This window comes from Seriola aureovittata, chromosome 22 (genome assembly GCF_021018895.1).
Source record: "Seriola aureovittata isolate HTS-2021-v1 ecotype China chromosome 22, ASM2101889v1, whole genome shotgun sequence".
Lineage (NCBI taxonomy): Eukaryota > Metazoa > Chordata > Actinopteri > Carangiformes > Carangidae > Seriola > Seriola aureovittata.
In genome coordinates this window covers 5,983,174-5,999,021 of record NC_079385.1, presented here as the reverse complement: position 1 = coordinate 5,999,021, position 15,848 = coordinate 5,983,174, and the positions used below count along the sequence as shown (strand labels likewise).

General features: G+C 42.3%; 1 protein-coding gene across 1 annotated transcript in view; it reads left to right on the top strand.

The window, feature by feature from the left end:
• The window catches only part of tmtc1 (transmembrane O-mannosyltransferase targeting cadherins 1), a 145,605-nt gene that overhangs the window by 85,707 nt on the left and 44,050 nt on the right, over positions 1-15,848 (top strand). Inside the window, exons 7-8 of the mRNA XM_056367895.1 lie at positions 4,178-4,367; positions 15,286-15,407. Of these exons, the coding sequence (XP_056223870.1) occupies positions 4,178-4,367; positions 15,286-15,407 (312 nt within the window). The remainder of the gene's footprint in view (positions 1-4,177; positions 4,368-15,285; positions 15,408-15,848) is intronic.

The following is a 15,848-nucleotide window of genomic DNA, read 5'->3' as shown; positions in this document are numbered from 1 at the left end:
AGAGTTCGGTCGACTCTTTATCATGCAGATCACGACCACCTGAGTGATCAATGTGTTTGTGTCTAAAGTACACAACAAAACGGAGTGCACCCCCGGTCAATATCACTAAAATGTTAAGTAATCGAGAAATTGCGTTCCACTCCAATACACTCCCAGTGTTATCAGCCATCGCCGGCGACGATTGATGTCAGTGAATTTAAAAAACAGAAATGTTTGATTAAACCATAATGAAAGATCCATATTAAACTGCATGAGATTCCATTCTTTGATTTTTAAAAAAATATTTTGTATGTTCAGCTTTATTTTTGATGACAGATTCGATCTTCCTGGTGATGGATGATACCAATCTGACACAGAGCTGTGGAGAGATGTTCAGCATCATCACAGCTGATCTTTGCTGGTGGATTTGTCGCACTGCATTTTGCTTTAAAGTGCTCCAAAGGTTTCTTGTTGGACTCGGACATTTTGCAGTAACATATTTATATGAATGTCACCTCTCCTCCACCTTTTCCACTCATGCAGCCCCATATCCGCACCCTCCCGCCTCCATGTCTCGGTGTCAGCACTATACCGTCACTGTGGTCGGCCTGGTCACATCCACACCAAACATGCTGGACCACATCTGATCCGAACAAACTTATTATGGTTTCATCTGACCAAAGAAAGTGCTGCCAACATACAGCAGATGTCTTTTCATGTTCTCTGGCGAAGTTTAATCTCGCTTGTGCCAAGTCAGAAGCTCTTACCCGTCTGTTTTTCTACCCAAGGTTGTGTAAATAGTGAGCTGTGTGTGGCGTCACCACTGCTCCTTCTGTTAGTAGTAGTATGGCTCTTCTTGTACCTCCTCACCACTGCTGCAGCTGTGCTCCAGCTTCTGTTCAGTAGCAGTAGTTCAGTTCCCTCTCCACCTTTGTGAAGTCTCACACTCTGGTTTCTTATTCTTATTAGACAGAACTGAGGAAGCTGCAGTGTTTACGGCTTCTTTTAAAACCTTGTTCGTGCAGTTAAACTAAACTGGAAGTCACAGGTGTGATCCTTTTTCTTTTTTTTTTGCAGTGATCACAGGTAAACTTTAGTTGTATTAAGGTTGGACTTCGGGGCCTGTATTTTCAATGCGGTCTATGTAACCTGTTACCTTACACTTCAGTAGGCTTGGGCTGATATTTGATAATCGCAAATATCGCAATATTTCACACCATATGCAATATGTTTCATAATATCAGGACAAAAATATAAAATACAATATTTGGGCTGGACTGTAGACATTGAATTTTGGATATCGCCTGAGGCAACACTTGAAAACAATATGATTATTGTAAGATGGTGTAATTTTGAATCATTTAACATTGCAGTCATATTGCACAGGGATGTGCTCAAATATATAAAGTTTTTTCATTTTTTTCAATGGAAAAAACACTGTGAATGATTCGCATGACTGTCTTTCTTCAACCTGTTCAGTTATTTGACATGTTTGCAATGTTCCTTGTTGTATAGAAGTGTGTGTGTGTGTGTGTGTGTGTGTGTGTGTGTGTGTGTGTGTGTGTGTGTGTGTGTGTGTGTGAGAAGGTATAGAACAGCTGTGAGGGCTCCGGTCACACCTGACACCCAGATCCCTTTCCCATCAGTCCAGTCCCAGGAGAGCAGAACGCCCACACACCACCTGACAAATGACTCATTTTCTCTTCCTGCTCCCTGATCCCTCACCACTATTTTCCTTCCACCCTCCTGTTTCTTCTCCTGTGTGTGAGCCTCTGTCGATGTGTGTGTGTGTGTGTGTGTGAGAGAGAGAGAGAGAGAGAGAGAGAGAGAGAGAGACAGAGCTTGTGCCAACCTCTGAAAGTCCTCTGCAGGTCTTTGCGTGCCTGTGTTTATTTCAGACTTTGTGTGCCGTGTGTCTTTAATAGCCAATCTGAACACAAGTCAGGAGAACAAAGGGAGGAGGAAGAGGAAGGAGCAGCGTTGGCTTCTTTAAGTCTTAATAACATGTTTTCATTGCCGTGTTCAGAGGGGATTTGGCCCGTGTTCCCCACCTCCTGCCCTGTCAGCAGGTGGCTTCACTGCCACGTTGAGCTTGTCCTGGAGGAAATCGATGCCTAACCTGCGTCACAGCACGACCGCTCAGAATTCAGTGCTACACGGCCTCTGTCAGAATCAATGAGGGCTTAAGTTTTTTGTGTGGTAACCTTGTTTTGGTGGAGTCAGAGTGGGAATCAACTGAGAGAGGTACTCAGATTTGCCGAAAGTCAGTTGCGGGAAAGGAATGATAATTTAACAAACCAACTTTTCAGAGCCTTTAACCACATCCCTCAGCTTTGGTCAGGTGATAACAGGTGGTCATAACTTAGGGAACATGGTAACCTGTGTCTGTTCAACGATGGTTTTTGGCATCAGAAGTGAATCTCCTCCTCCCTGTCGATGACCTTTGACCTTTATCTTATTCTTTGAGGTCAAACTTATTGACATGGGGTCCATGGACCGACATTCACAGTTGCTCCTTGGAGAGGCCCATACCAGCTACTTTACCTGGGCTACGTCTGTTGTCTGTGGTTTAGGCAACAATAACTCTTTGGTTAATGATAGGGAAAGATGGTGGTTTTGGTTAAATGTAAGTAAATATGTTGTGTGTGAAGTCACTGTGAACTTTTTCTGTATTAAACCAGACCAGGATTTTTCCCAAACCTGAAATTAAGTGCTGTGAGAGTCTGAACAGAACCACAAGACAGTTTAATACTGCTGGAGTCACTTCAAGTGGATGTTGTTCTGCAACATCAGGTATTCTGGTGGAAAAAGGTCCCGTATTTTACACTTCTCCTGTGTTTTATTTGAAGTGTTGAGCCATAAGAAGATATATTTGTGGTTTTAAGAACCAAAAACCATCTCAGTGTAGTTTTACATCTCCTCTCTCAGGCTTCTCTCTGGAGCTCTAGTAATAACGGCTCGGTGAGCCAATCAGAAGAGAGGAGGATCTGATCATTTCCTCTGATTGGCTTTCAGGTAAACACTCAGAGAAACAAAATCCTGCAAGGTTGGATGGTGGGTCCGGGTGGGCGGGGCTTGGGGCATGGCTGAGAGCAGTGACTGCTTTGCTGTGACATCACAAAGTTACAGAAGTCCTGACGCCCCATTTTAAGGCTCAGTTTCTGAATACAGGCTTTGCGCATTTCTCTGTGGACTGAGGCTTTGATACTTTCACAGTATTAATGAAAAACCTAGACCTGCTTTATAAGCAAACAACACATTGAAATCTACCTTAATACAATATGGGACCTTTAAACAAAAGTCAAACTTCACAGTAAGCTGATTAAAAAGAACAAAGTGGATTGACAGCAGCTCTCTCCATGGAAAAAGCTTCAAATACAAGGATGTTGCTCTGGATGGGACTTGATTTACAGAAGGACCAGTGAGTTTGCTGAAAAACAGTCGGCAATTGTGGCTGTAATTATAACTGGGGTGGGGGTAAAAAAAAAAAAAAAAACACATATATACTCCACACAGGATTAAATTCATTGACCAGCACAAGTAATGCATAAATTAGCGCACACCCCCGAGAGACATAAATCCAGTGTGTGTGTACGTGTGTGTGTGTGTGTGTGTTTGTGTGTGTATGTTGCCCACATCATCCATGCTCTGTGGCTCTTTCTGCCCTTTCCTTATTCCTCGTTTTTCCGCCTCCTCTGACCCCTCTTGTCCTTGTTAGGACCCGACCAAGTGTGTCTCCATGTGACGCTGTCCTGGCTGTTTTTAATAGAAGCAGATACCTGCCACAGTGCAGTGCAGATCAATATTCCAGACAGCCACGCAGGTCTCAAACCCACTAAGAGAAATGTAGAGAAAGGGAAAAAAAAAAAAAAAAAAGACTACCCCAGCAAAGCAAACACAGCAAAAGCCAAAGCAGCATCAGCACGACAGGCTTTTAGCATTCAGCACACTCTGTGACTGGGCTCTAAATGTCGGGTTAGAGAATTACTTCGGATCAATATTCAGCTTTGGACAACCACATATTTCCTTTGTCCTCACTGCCAAACATTTTAGGTTTTGAGATGAACAGGATGATTTTATATATATATAGTTAATATACCATCATTGTGTGTCTCAAAATCTTCTCTCTTTTCTGCCTCCTCCTTCTCCTCCATTTTTTTCTACCATCCATCCTTTTCCCTCTTCCTCCTGCCCCCAGGGTTTTGACCTACTCGTACCTGCTGTCATTTAATGCCTGGCTGCTGCTGGCCCCCATCGTGCTGTGCTATGACTGGCAGGTGGGCAGCATTCCCCTGGTGGAGGCGCTGGGTGACGTACGCAACGTGGCCACTGTGCTGCTGGCCGTCGTGATGGTTGCCCTCTGCCTGCACTGCGTCTTCTCACTGCAGGTAAGAGCAAGAAAGTGACAAGCAGCTTAAAAAAGTACCCAAGACCACGTTTCCCATGAACTCCATTGCCTCCTGATGCTTGTCAGCTCTCATATGCTTCATTTTGAAGAACGGGAAGAATTGTTAGAGCTACTAACATCCCGCAGGTTCAAATAAAAACACTATGCTTGCATCAAGAAAAGGTACAGTGGCAGTTAAAAGCTTCTGAATTTTAGCATTTTTTGTTAAATAAGTATGAGCCAGCTTGTAAAGGTCTGCAAACCTCTTATTTTATTGGAAATGGGGTAGATCTGTTCACAGTGGATATCCATTTCCCTCCCTTTGGTCCAGAGTAAGATACCCAACAGCTATTTGATATAGATATTCATGGTCCTTAAAGGTTGATGCCCAAGGATTCCTAACTCTCTAACCTTTTATCGAACAAGTGAAGACTGTGAATAGCAAAATTGTTTTTACCAACACTTTAATATTGGTGGGGATGGGTGCGGTTGTAACCTTGGTTACAGTCTCACTGTAGATCCGTGTTGTGGAGACAAAGCTGGGTCCATGACACGGTTGAGATAGTCTCATGGCGCAGTAAATCATCAGCTGTGTGTGGCGTCAGGCTTCGGCTTCTTCCGTTGCAGGCAGGACAAGATTATTTTCCTCAGGTAATCTATTCTTAAATTATAATGTATATAATGTAACATAATCAATAACCAAAACCTATTAGTTAAACAGTTGAAACGTTTATGATTTTTATGATAATTTATTGATGTGATGACCGTGGGTGGACAGATGTGGCAGCTGGAGTTGCTCAGTAGATGCGGTTCTGTTTCTGGACAGACCAAAGACTCTCAGAACGTCCCTCAGCTCTTTGAGGTCGTAGCGCCTCTTTCCTTTGAAGTTTTTTTTTTTTTTTTTTTTGGATGTATGATATGGATGACTGAAACACATCTAGAGGAATCTTGATATCATATTGAACATCTACCAAACTTTTTCCTCTCAGTTTGGGAGCCACGATGCTGAATGATAACAGCCTTTAAATCTTCAGAGCAACAACAGCTCATTCTTTCTCTGCTAATCGTAATGAGTCTTTTTGAGTTTTCCACTAAAGAGCACTATGAGCAGTTAAGGAGCTATTAATCAGCACGCTTTCAGATCCCAGTGGGACTCTTAATTAGGGCTTCATTAAAGGCTTGTGTGCTGAAAGGGTCAGTCCAGTCAGGCCTCTATACACACACATAGCATCAATTAGGAGACGTGCTTCAGCTAAAGAACTGCTCCCATTTTCAACTATAATTAGTCTGCCTCTGCAACTCAGACTAATTTCAGGTTACAGCCTTGTTTATCCAGAGTCATATAAAATATTAAGCATTTATGTGAAATTTTTTCAGAATTGCTGTGTGAAGTCTTGAGTAATGGCTAAAAAGTGATTTGTGAGGTCACACTGAACATTTGTAAAAAAAAAAATTAAAAATTCCCTCAAGGCATTATGGAGATATTGTATTCACAAGGCCAGAATCACGTTTTGTGAGGTCACCACTATCTTGACCTTTGACCTTTGACCACCAAAATCTAAACACTTCATCCTTGAGTCCTAGTTAATGATTGTGCAAAATTTGAAGAAGCTCTGTCAAGGCGTAACTGAGAAATCGTGGGACAGATGGACGGACAACCCGAAAACCATATGCCGCCAGGTCTGACTGTCGCCGGCGCAGAGGCATAATAAAAACAAAATAATTTTTCAGCTGGCAGTGTGTTGCTGTCACCATGACAACAAAAATCAGCTCAGTTTCTCGTTAGAATGAGAAATTACAAGATCCTTTGAACAACATTACAAGATATTTGGCGTGTTATTACTCAACCTGTCCAGATCACTTTATCTCTTCTATCACAAAGATTCTCATTAGTTTCTAATTGAGGTGAAGACATATTTAACCAGTAACCCCTCTGTAGATGTGACTGTGAGTATGTAATGCTGTGTCCCAAGCATCAAATAAAACTGAAATTGTATTCAAACTACTCACAGTAGTTTTCTCTATCTGATCTCTCAGGAACTTTATTGTTTCCTACGTAACTATAGACAGATAGCTAGATAGAAAAGTATATGTTCATCTATATGTACAGTGTGTATTTTCCAAAGGTGATGTTGTCTGTGGGGAAGAGGTTTTCACTCTCGATCAGCACCAGCTTGTTGTAATACCTCCCGCTCTCTCCTACCACTTTACAGTTTTATTTCCTTTTCCCACAGAGCCTCTCTGCTTATCTGCTCCTCACATTTCAGACGATATTTGGTTCAAGGAGTCTTTACTGAACTGTGCCGCAGTTTTGGGGAAGAAATCGTTCCTCAAACAGAATGTTTCTTGGCAGAAAATATCATTTAGTTACACTAAATGCTGCCAGGTGTTGCTGCTGCTTTCTTCACAGACTGTTTATTCTGGAGATCTGTATTCATATCTGGTAACGTTTTCTTTGCAATGAAAAAGTCATGACTCATATTACTGATTCGCGCTCTCTGACAAGTCAAAATATTCGAAAATCATTTTCTCTTCATCCATCAGAGCTTCGGCAGTGTTGAGGAAAGAGCTTGGTGCTTCTGTATGTGCAAGTAGAATCACTTTATTTGTCCAGAACATTTTGTGCACGGAAGTTGTTCTTTAAATTGAATTTATCTGAGGGGCAGTAGGAAGCCTTTCTCCGCTGCCTGAAGAGCGAAGCAGGGACACACAACATGATTTAAAGCCTGAATGTAAGCCTCACACAGAGCAACTGAACACACTGTTTTTGGCTCACAAAATGTACTCACAATCCATAACTGTAGCTAAGCTAAAGCTAATCATCTCCTGCCTCTGGCTTCATACACACACATGAGATTGTTATTAATGTTCTTATTTCCTGTAACTATTAGCAAAATGTCAACAAAATGTCAAGATGATAGTTTAAATCATTTCTCATTAGTCAGGAGGAAAAAGCTTTTTTATTTATATTATAATTTTTTTTTTTTTTTTTAACTTTAATTTAGAAAGACTGAATGTCATTTTGCAAAATGCATTTTGAGGCAACAGGTTGACTTAAGTGATTAATATGATGCGGAGCCCAGATAGCACAAACTGGACAAAATCTATTTGTTTTATCTTCAACTGCTAAGATTTGAACATGCATAATAATAATAATAATGCCACGATAGTTCCATTTCCGAATCAGCAGTACAGTACCACAGTGGTTTTTATAGCAGCTGCGCGACAGGTCATCAGGTCAGGCAGTGTAATTAGTAACGACAGCTGGACCTGTGGAGCTTGACTCAGAGTCTGACCTTTGATCACAGTGCTCACTCAAGGCCAATCGCTCTCATTTGTAAAGGGGGAGATGCTTTCGATTCATCATTTCACCGTTCAGTTCCCCTAGCACCTACCTCAGGTTCAGCACTGTCAAACCAGACCAGAGATGACAGAGATGAAGTGATTTTCCACATTTGTTTATCCCATTTCTGAACCCTTTTGTGTTCGAATTCATTAAGTGTGTGGGCGTGACAGGCTCAGAGCTCTACTCACAGAAGGATCCTGAGTGTAGATGGGGGAGCGGGGAGAAGAATTGTGCGGAGCCTGTAGCAGTGCTGGGAGCGCTGCCACCAAGATAATGTGCATGGATTTGTCTCTATGGAAAGATATTGTGTCTTTTATGACAGTATGGGCCCTGCAGGATGGGAGAAGATTGTGTAATGGTTTGTATTCAAATGTTAACTGAACCTGTGAGGGCTGTCAGCACTGCACATAGTGTTATTGTTGCATGTGTTGGAGATAGAGGAAGAAAGGTATGTGAATGGTGTATGCAGAGGTTTTAAGGTCACACTTCATGAATTAAAAGTCAATCCTACACACACACACACACACACACACACTGGCACAAACACTCACGTACACATGCACAAATGTCACAGTAAATACAAATTTTGTCACAGCTGTCGGTATGAATATGCTATACCCAACCCTTGCGACCTTTTCCCGCTGCAGTCTCTTGCTGTATAAAGCGGCGGTGACCCCATTGCGACCTCTCGAAGTAATTGGCGCCCCAGCACGCCTGCCCCTGCCCTCTCCCTCGACGCAGCGTTAGCGACCTAATGGCGAGCCCCAAGACCCGAAACTTCCATCCTGTGTTAAAGGCAGGTTGGAGTTTCACTTTAAATTAAGCTCCATTTTCACACACACAGCAGTCCGTAGGGTTTTGTTGATGAGAGAGGTCGGAGGAGAATGGTCTGGTTGGAGCTGACGGAAAAGCTACAGTAACTCTGATAACCACTCTTTACAACTGTGGTGAGCAGGAGAGCTTCTCCGAATGAACAACACATCCAATCTTGAGGTAGATGGGCTACAACAGCAGAAGACCACGTTAGGTTCCACTTCCTGTCAGCGAAGTCAACGAAGAACAGGAATGGAAGCAGATGGTCGGGTCAGAATTTCGCATCAACAGCATGAATCCACGGACCCAACCCGCCTTGTGTCAACAGTCCAGGCTGGTGTTTTGGTGTAATGGTGTAACTTTGGGGCTTAATACCAATCAATCATCATTTGAATGTCACAGTCTGCCAGAGTATTGTTGCTGACCATGTTCATCCTTTCATGGCCGCAGTTCACCATCTTCTAATGGCAACTTCCATCATGATTATGCTCCCACATGTGTATGTCACAAAGAAAAAGTCTTCTCAAACTGATTTCATGGACATGACAGTGAGTCCGATGAACTTCACCCCCCACCCCACCCCCCACCCCTAACCCCTCCCTATACCTAATTCTGACCTGAACCCTCTGAACCCTCAAACCTAAAACTCAAACTGGACCTCACAAAGACAGAAGCACACACACACACACACACACACACACACACACACACACACACACACACATTCACACTCAGATAGAAGTATGTTTGGAAATTAGCAAGGGAAAAGTGCACTGGATGAATTTGGCAGTGAATTCTCCATAGTACTAGCAAGGATTATATGGCTACAGCAAGCTGTGTGTGTGTGTATGTGTGTGTGTGTGTGTGTGTGTGTGTGTGTGTGTGTGTGTGTGTGTGTGTGTGTGTGTGTGTGTGTGTGTGTGTGTGTGGTGCCAGGCCATCTGTGGTTCTGGCTGGCCTTTCCAGTGTGGGAAGGCAGGTCTTCATTCAGTCTCTGTCTTCTTTTCGTGGATGGTGCAGCTGGGTCCACTTGGAGAGATAACTGGAGATAACTCAAAGTAAATTAGAGGGAGTCTTCAGGCAGCCATTCTATTGGCTGAGAGGGACAAAGTCTTCCCTCTGGAATTAACATCTCTGGTTTGATTTCTGTTAAACTAGGTGGAATCTTCCTGAGGCATAATGATAATAATAATAATAGCCAACCATCGTGTCTCATCTTATTTCTAACCAGCTCTTGGACTTTGTGTGAGATTATTGTTTGGTTGGGTGACAAAACTCATTTAAACCAAGGTAGCTATCTCTTTAATATCTCTAGGCATATTAGACCATTGTGGACTATGTTGAAAATGAATAAGCAGGGCTGCTTCTTGGCAAAGGATTTGTATTCGTGCCATGCACGCCTCAGGATGTACACTGAAATTGAAATGTAAATTGACAAAAATGACAAGACATTGCAAAAGGCAACAAAAACAAGGCATGCAATATTAAGACAACGAAAATGAAATGCAAACCGTAAAATAGGCAGCGCTTTCTGCAAAATAGATAAAAGATTGAAATAACACTATGTTAACTAAATTTACTGTGCTGAGCTGAAATATATGGTAAAAAAAAATATGTAAATTGAGAGTGTACTGGAGAGAGGAGGGGAGATAGGGTGCTGTATGGGTTCCCTAACCTTGGTTCCTGGCAGGATCCGCATTCACAGCTCTATTGGCATGGGGTAAGAAACTGTTCCTGAGCCTTGGTGTACACTTGTTTTAAGTCTTCCAAACTCCAGACTCCATTGCAGAGGTGATAAGATTCCCTCTGGACCATCTAGTGTACTGATCCAGCAAAACAAGGAATGCTGGGACAATGGTGCTTTTAACAGACCTTGTTCTTTAGAGTCTTTAGAGTCTGTAGAGTTTTCTTCACTGGCTTAGGTGATAAAAGCGCTGCCTTGCCTTCTGTAAGTACAGATCAGCCAGCTTGGTTACAGGTCACCAGTCTAGAGGTGACGATGGTATATATAAACATCATTCTCATGTAGCCACAAACTACACACTCCTCATGGGAAATGGCATCACCTGTGGGTCTGTTGATGGTACGTGAAAGCTTTTGCTCAGTTGATTTTCAAATAAGAAAATGTGACACCTGTGATACCTTTCCACTCCAGTATTTTAAGGCATTAATCTGATGGTGGAAGTAAAGCAGTTGTTGTCTGTTTCATTCTGGATACTACAAAATGTATCGTTTTAATTCCTAGAGCGTAGAACTGTCTTAATAATGGGGAACCTCCTTCAAATGATATTCTACAAAGCTGTGGCTTTCGGAGTCTTTTCAAATGAGATGGACAGAGAATTCCCCATGCTGTCATTGTGAGTTTCCCTCCTTTACTCACTGAGACCAAAAGTAAGCAAGTCAGAAAGGTCTGCAGTACCAGTTATGTCCAAGGATACACTGGTTGGCCAAAAGGTGGCATATTGCTGCCAGAGTTGGAGCAGCTTAGGGGATGGACCTTTTAAGTTCAGAACAAGGACTTTGAAGACAGTACTTGTGTCTCTCCTGGGAGCAGAGCACGGCCTCCCCACACTGTGAGCACTGCCAATTCTCCTGGATGCAGAAAACACTTGGGTCCATCTTGTGCTGGGATCACAGCAGCTGCAACGCCCTTCAATATGTTAACGTTCTGACCCACGAGTATTCAATAGTTATTTATTCATTATCCTCTTAGGGTCTAGACAAACGAGCATTCACATTTCACCTTATTAAGAGTTGCTAATTAACCTAAACCTGCATGTGTTTGGACTGTGGGAGGAAGCCTGGAGGAAACCCACGCAGGCATGAAAAGAACATGCAAACTCCACGCAGAGAGGCCCCCCAGGTACAGTAAGTTTCTCCAGGGCCACATTTTGCCACGATGACACACACACACTGCCTCACAAGGCAAAAACCAATACCAGCCACATGCTGTCATGGCCGATAAAGATTCTTATCAGATTTTGAAACAAGGTTTTGCAGTACTCACTTCAGGAGAAAATTCTCCGATTTTGAAATGTCGAAAAGATATTCACACTACAAGCATAAAAAACAATGCACGACACCTGATGTTTGTAATATTATACAGTAAGAAGGAGCTCTGCACCACCTTTACATTTTCTCTCCCTCTCTTCCCTCCCTGCTGTTTGTGTGTATGGTTATTTTTTCTTTGAAGCCACATAAGAGGCTGAGCCAGTTACTGGTACATTTTTCAGAGGCATTTTTGTTCCACAGCTGTCATGTGAACTCATAGACCTACTCGTTATCTCATGAAGGATTTCATTTCAGAATAACTTAAATCCCCTCTTCTTCAGCTTGTTGATGGAAGTGACATGATTGTCCAAATTTTTAGCACTGAACACTGAAATGATTGAGGTGAACCCAGCGAGTCTGCCGGCAGGTGAGGTACAGCTCTACCGGCCAAGAAGAGACTGTCACAACGGTTAAATGAAGCGCCGGTTACTGGATGACACATGGCGGTGCATGGAGGAGAGCTGAGGCGATGAAAAATAAGGAGGAAAATCAAAGAAATAAATCAAAGCAGAGCAGGGGATCAAACGGTTGGAAATAACAAAGGAACAGCAGAGATGAAGCCGTGAAGAGGACGAAAACAAAAAGAGAGAGGAGGGGGAAAAGCAAATAAAAGTAGAGTATGATGCCAGGCAGTTAGGAAGGTGGCCAGCAATTAGAAGTAACAACCCCCTCAACTCCGCTGGAAACCACACTGATGGTTGTCTTTGTGTCATTAGGTGATGCATTAGCCACGAATGTTGCACAATAGAAAGCTGCTCAGATTACAGGCAGCATCATAATTTACAGGTGAATCAGTGTTTCCTCTATATGTATAAATAACTGATATAACTGAATATATATATACTGAAATAATTAATAACCTGGACAGAGGAGAAGATAATGAACAGATAAACTAGTGGATTAACAGAAAAACAGAAATGGACTGACACTAACAGAAACTAATAGATGAACAGATATCAGACCAGGGGAATGCTGGAGAAGATATGGGGGGGGGGGGGGGGTTTGCCTCATAATACAAGGGTTCAGTAAGAAATCAATAATATTGGCTTCTACCAAGCTCTGAATGTTGGACTGATGTCTTCCATTATTGTTTCATTGAATTCCTTTAAAGAAAATTGACAGTATGAGAAAAATCCCTTTTTTTTCAGTCATCCCAGCTACCGAGTATTTATCAGGTAAATATGCGACACTGAAGCCTCAATCAGACTGGAGTTATTTCTCTATAGCGGAGGTGGGTGATTTCAACATTACCCGAGCTGGTCAGTGATTTTAATCCTGTACGGAGCGCATATGCTGTAATTTCTTACCCTTACCCCAGTAAAAATGACAGTCATTGTTAGCTACTGTTTTTCTGGTCCTCCTGTAATTTAAACAGCCTCCATGATTTCCTTGAGGAAAAGGGGCTTCTATGCCCTTTTCTAAACAGCTCAATATTATTATATACAACACTATTATTGGAGTTCAGTGTGAGTTAGGCAGGCGAGAACAGCAAATTTGTTAATAATCGTGGTGCAAGGTGAGAAATGAGCCACTGTTGCTAGGTAGCATTGTGCTAGCTCGACTGCCCCTGCCAGTCGAGTGACCCTCATTTTGCATGTCACAGGAGTCCGTAGAGAGTCTATCCAAGCTACCTGACACCCCGCAAGATGTATCACATGAAAGTTACTGATGATGCCACGTGTACCTTGTGTACAATAAAGACCCCTGTTGCCCAATTATGGCAGTGTTGCCCAATTCTGATGGCAGTCATATCAGAGACGGTACCTGCAGCCATACCTGTTTTGTTCCCAAACGTCATTTCCTCACTTCAGGCGCCTAAATGTCAGAGACGTGTCGTGCTTAACAGCTGCTAAGAAAATGACTGCGAAGCGGCGGAAGCCCCCGCGCGCTCACTCTGTAAGACAGTGGGTTCTAACTTTTCTTGACGTTATTTAAATGGAGTTATCAACGTCTCGTATGAACATGGCTAAAGAGGCGAATGTGAATATGTGGCTGAAGGAATGAAAGGCCTGTTGTGATTTCTGTTTTTCTCATGATCTCTTGTCTGCTACGTATTTGATCCACATCTGTTATTCCGTTTTTTTCTTTTCTTTTCTTTTCTTTTTTTTCTTTTTTTGTTGACTTCTTAGTTCTGTGGAGGGGGTGCTTACTCTGATGTCACGTTTTGTTCACTGCCTGTACATCATTATGTTTATGTCCATTTTTGTGGAAAGTAAAAACATTTGATAAAAAAAAGAGCCTATTGAAGCAATGCTGCTAAATTTGGGGGGGGGGGGTTAGCTCGAGATAGCATCTTAGCAGATAGCAGGAAGAGGTGGAGAGTTAATCATTGGTTAAATATTTTTCTTATGAATGTGGCCAACCTCCACAGCTATACACCATCATTTCCCAGTAATGAATAATAAGAGAGATAAAAGAGCTTCTTCTCCATGCAACCAACCATAAAAGTCAACCACATTTTTAATCGACCCCTAAGCGCTGATGACTAGCTAAAAAAACATTTATAAATAGCTTACTTTAAATGTGTGTTTTGTATATTACGTAATATATTGTTTTAGAAATGAAGTAATAAAAAAAAAATAACATAAAATGAACCACTCTACTCCACACTCTGTGTCATTTCTGTTGTGGCAGTCTGTAGCTTCCGTATATGGCTGAATAAACGCACAAAGGGGATTTTTAAACCAGTTTCAGTGTAGTTAAATCATCTGTCAATAATATCTGAACACAATTACCTCATCTATAATCATAATTAGTGCACTGCAGTTTGTTTGTGCAGATAACACCCAGGCTTTTAGCGGCCTGTTGTCTTATCATCAACTCTCAGTGTGTGCGTTACTCTCTGTAATATGACTGTAGCTTCATTACGACGCTATCAGTAGTTCTCTGTTTATGTTTGGAGATGTTCATAATGTTTATGGTAGTGTTGATGTCAGATCGTATCAGCAGCCCGGCGGTGTGTTTATATTCCTCCCCTCTATAATATCCAGGCCATTACCAGCGGAGGATTGCCTCTCTAGCTCAAAGTGCTTCAGAGTGTTTGTTTGTCGTGTGTGTGTGATATCACCACAGGTCCCCTTCCAGTCAGCGATGGTCTCAATGGCCGTCAATGAGCCCGCTGACAGCAGAACAAGCCTCTGATTGGAGCGACGCTAATCAGCACTTCACACTTCTCTTGCTCTCATTACTGCTAATGAGCCAATCCACTCAACCCAGCGAGGGGCTGCCAACTCAGCCAATTAGAGGCCTGTTTGTTCAAATAAACACAGCCATGGTGGGATAACATGGACGGCGAGGAGGCAGAGGCTGTAGGCATTATGAAATATGAATGGCCTCAGATACGGGCTTTATAGGAAAAGGAATTAACTGTAATTTGATAATTTGATCTCCTTAATTGCTTCTCTGTTGCACAGATGATTTATAATATTTAAGACAGATTGGTCATGGCTGCTGAACGTGCATGTCGCAGTGTGTTCAAGTGTGTGTGTGTGTGTGTGTGTGTGTGTGTTGGCAGAGAGTGAACAGCACATATTACAGTTCATAATGAATGTGAGGTTTGAAGCAGTTACACTGTTGCCTCTTGACTTGTTTTAATAAGAAATGTAACACCAGGTTTGTTTGCTGTCATTATGCTCATATCTCTGTGTCTCTCTCTCTCTCTCTCTCTCTCTCTCTCTCTCTCTCTCGCTTTCTCTCTCTCTCTCTGCAGAAACAGGAGAGCAGGGAGGTGTTGGTGGGAATGTTGTTTCTGGTATTTCCCTTCATTCCTGCCAGTAACCTCTTCTTCAGGGTTGGATTTGTCGTGGCAGAGAGGGTTCTCTACATGCCGAGGTGAGCGTGTGTGTGTGTGTGTGTGGCTGACCACCTACTCTACCTATCTAAATATATTTCTAGCCCTGCAGTTGTACAAAGAGTAAAAACATAACGATGAAAATTGGTTTCTTTGATACTGTGTTGGTATTTTGTCTTTGGTTTTTTTTTTTTTCAGATTTCCCCATTAACTCTTATTTCCCTAAACACACCAAAAGATTAAAGGGAAATAGTCAGACTCTGTGAGGTTAAGTTTCTTTGCTTGTAAAAAAAAACATTATAACTTACATAACAAATGCTTTAATGCATAATTAAGGTAGGTGTTGTAGGTTTGGCCGCCCTTTCTCTCAGTAATAATGACTTTGGACTCACCAAGTTAAATCCTTTACACAGTGTGTGAATGTCTTTTTCACCATCAAGGTCTCACTGTGAGAGACCCAAATTCTCACAGTGTGAAGGTGT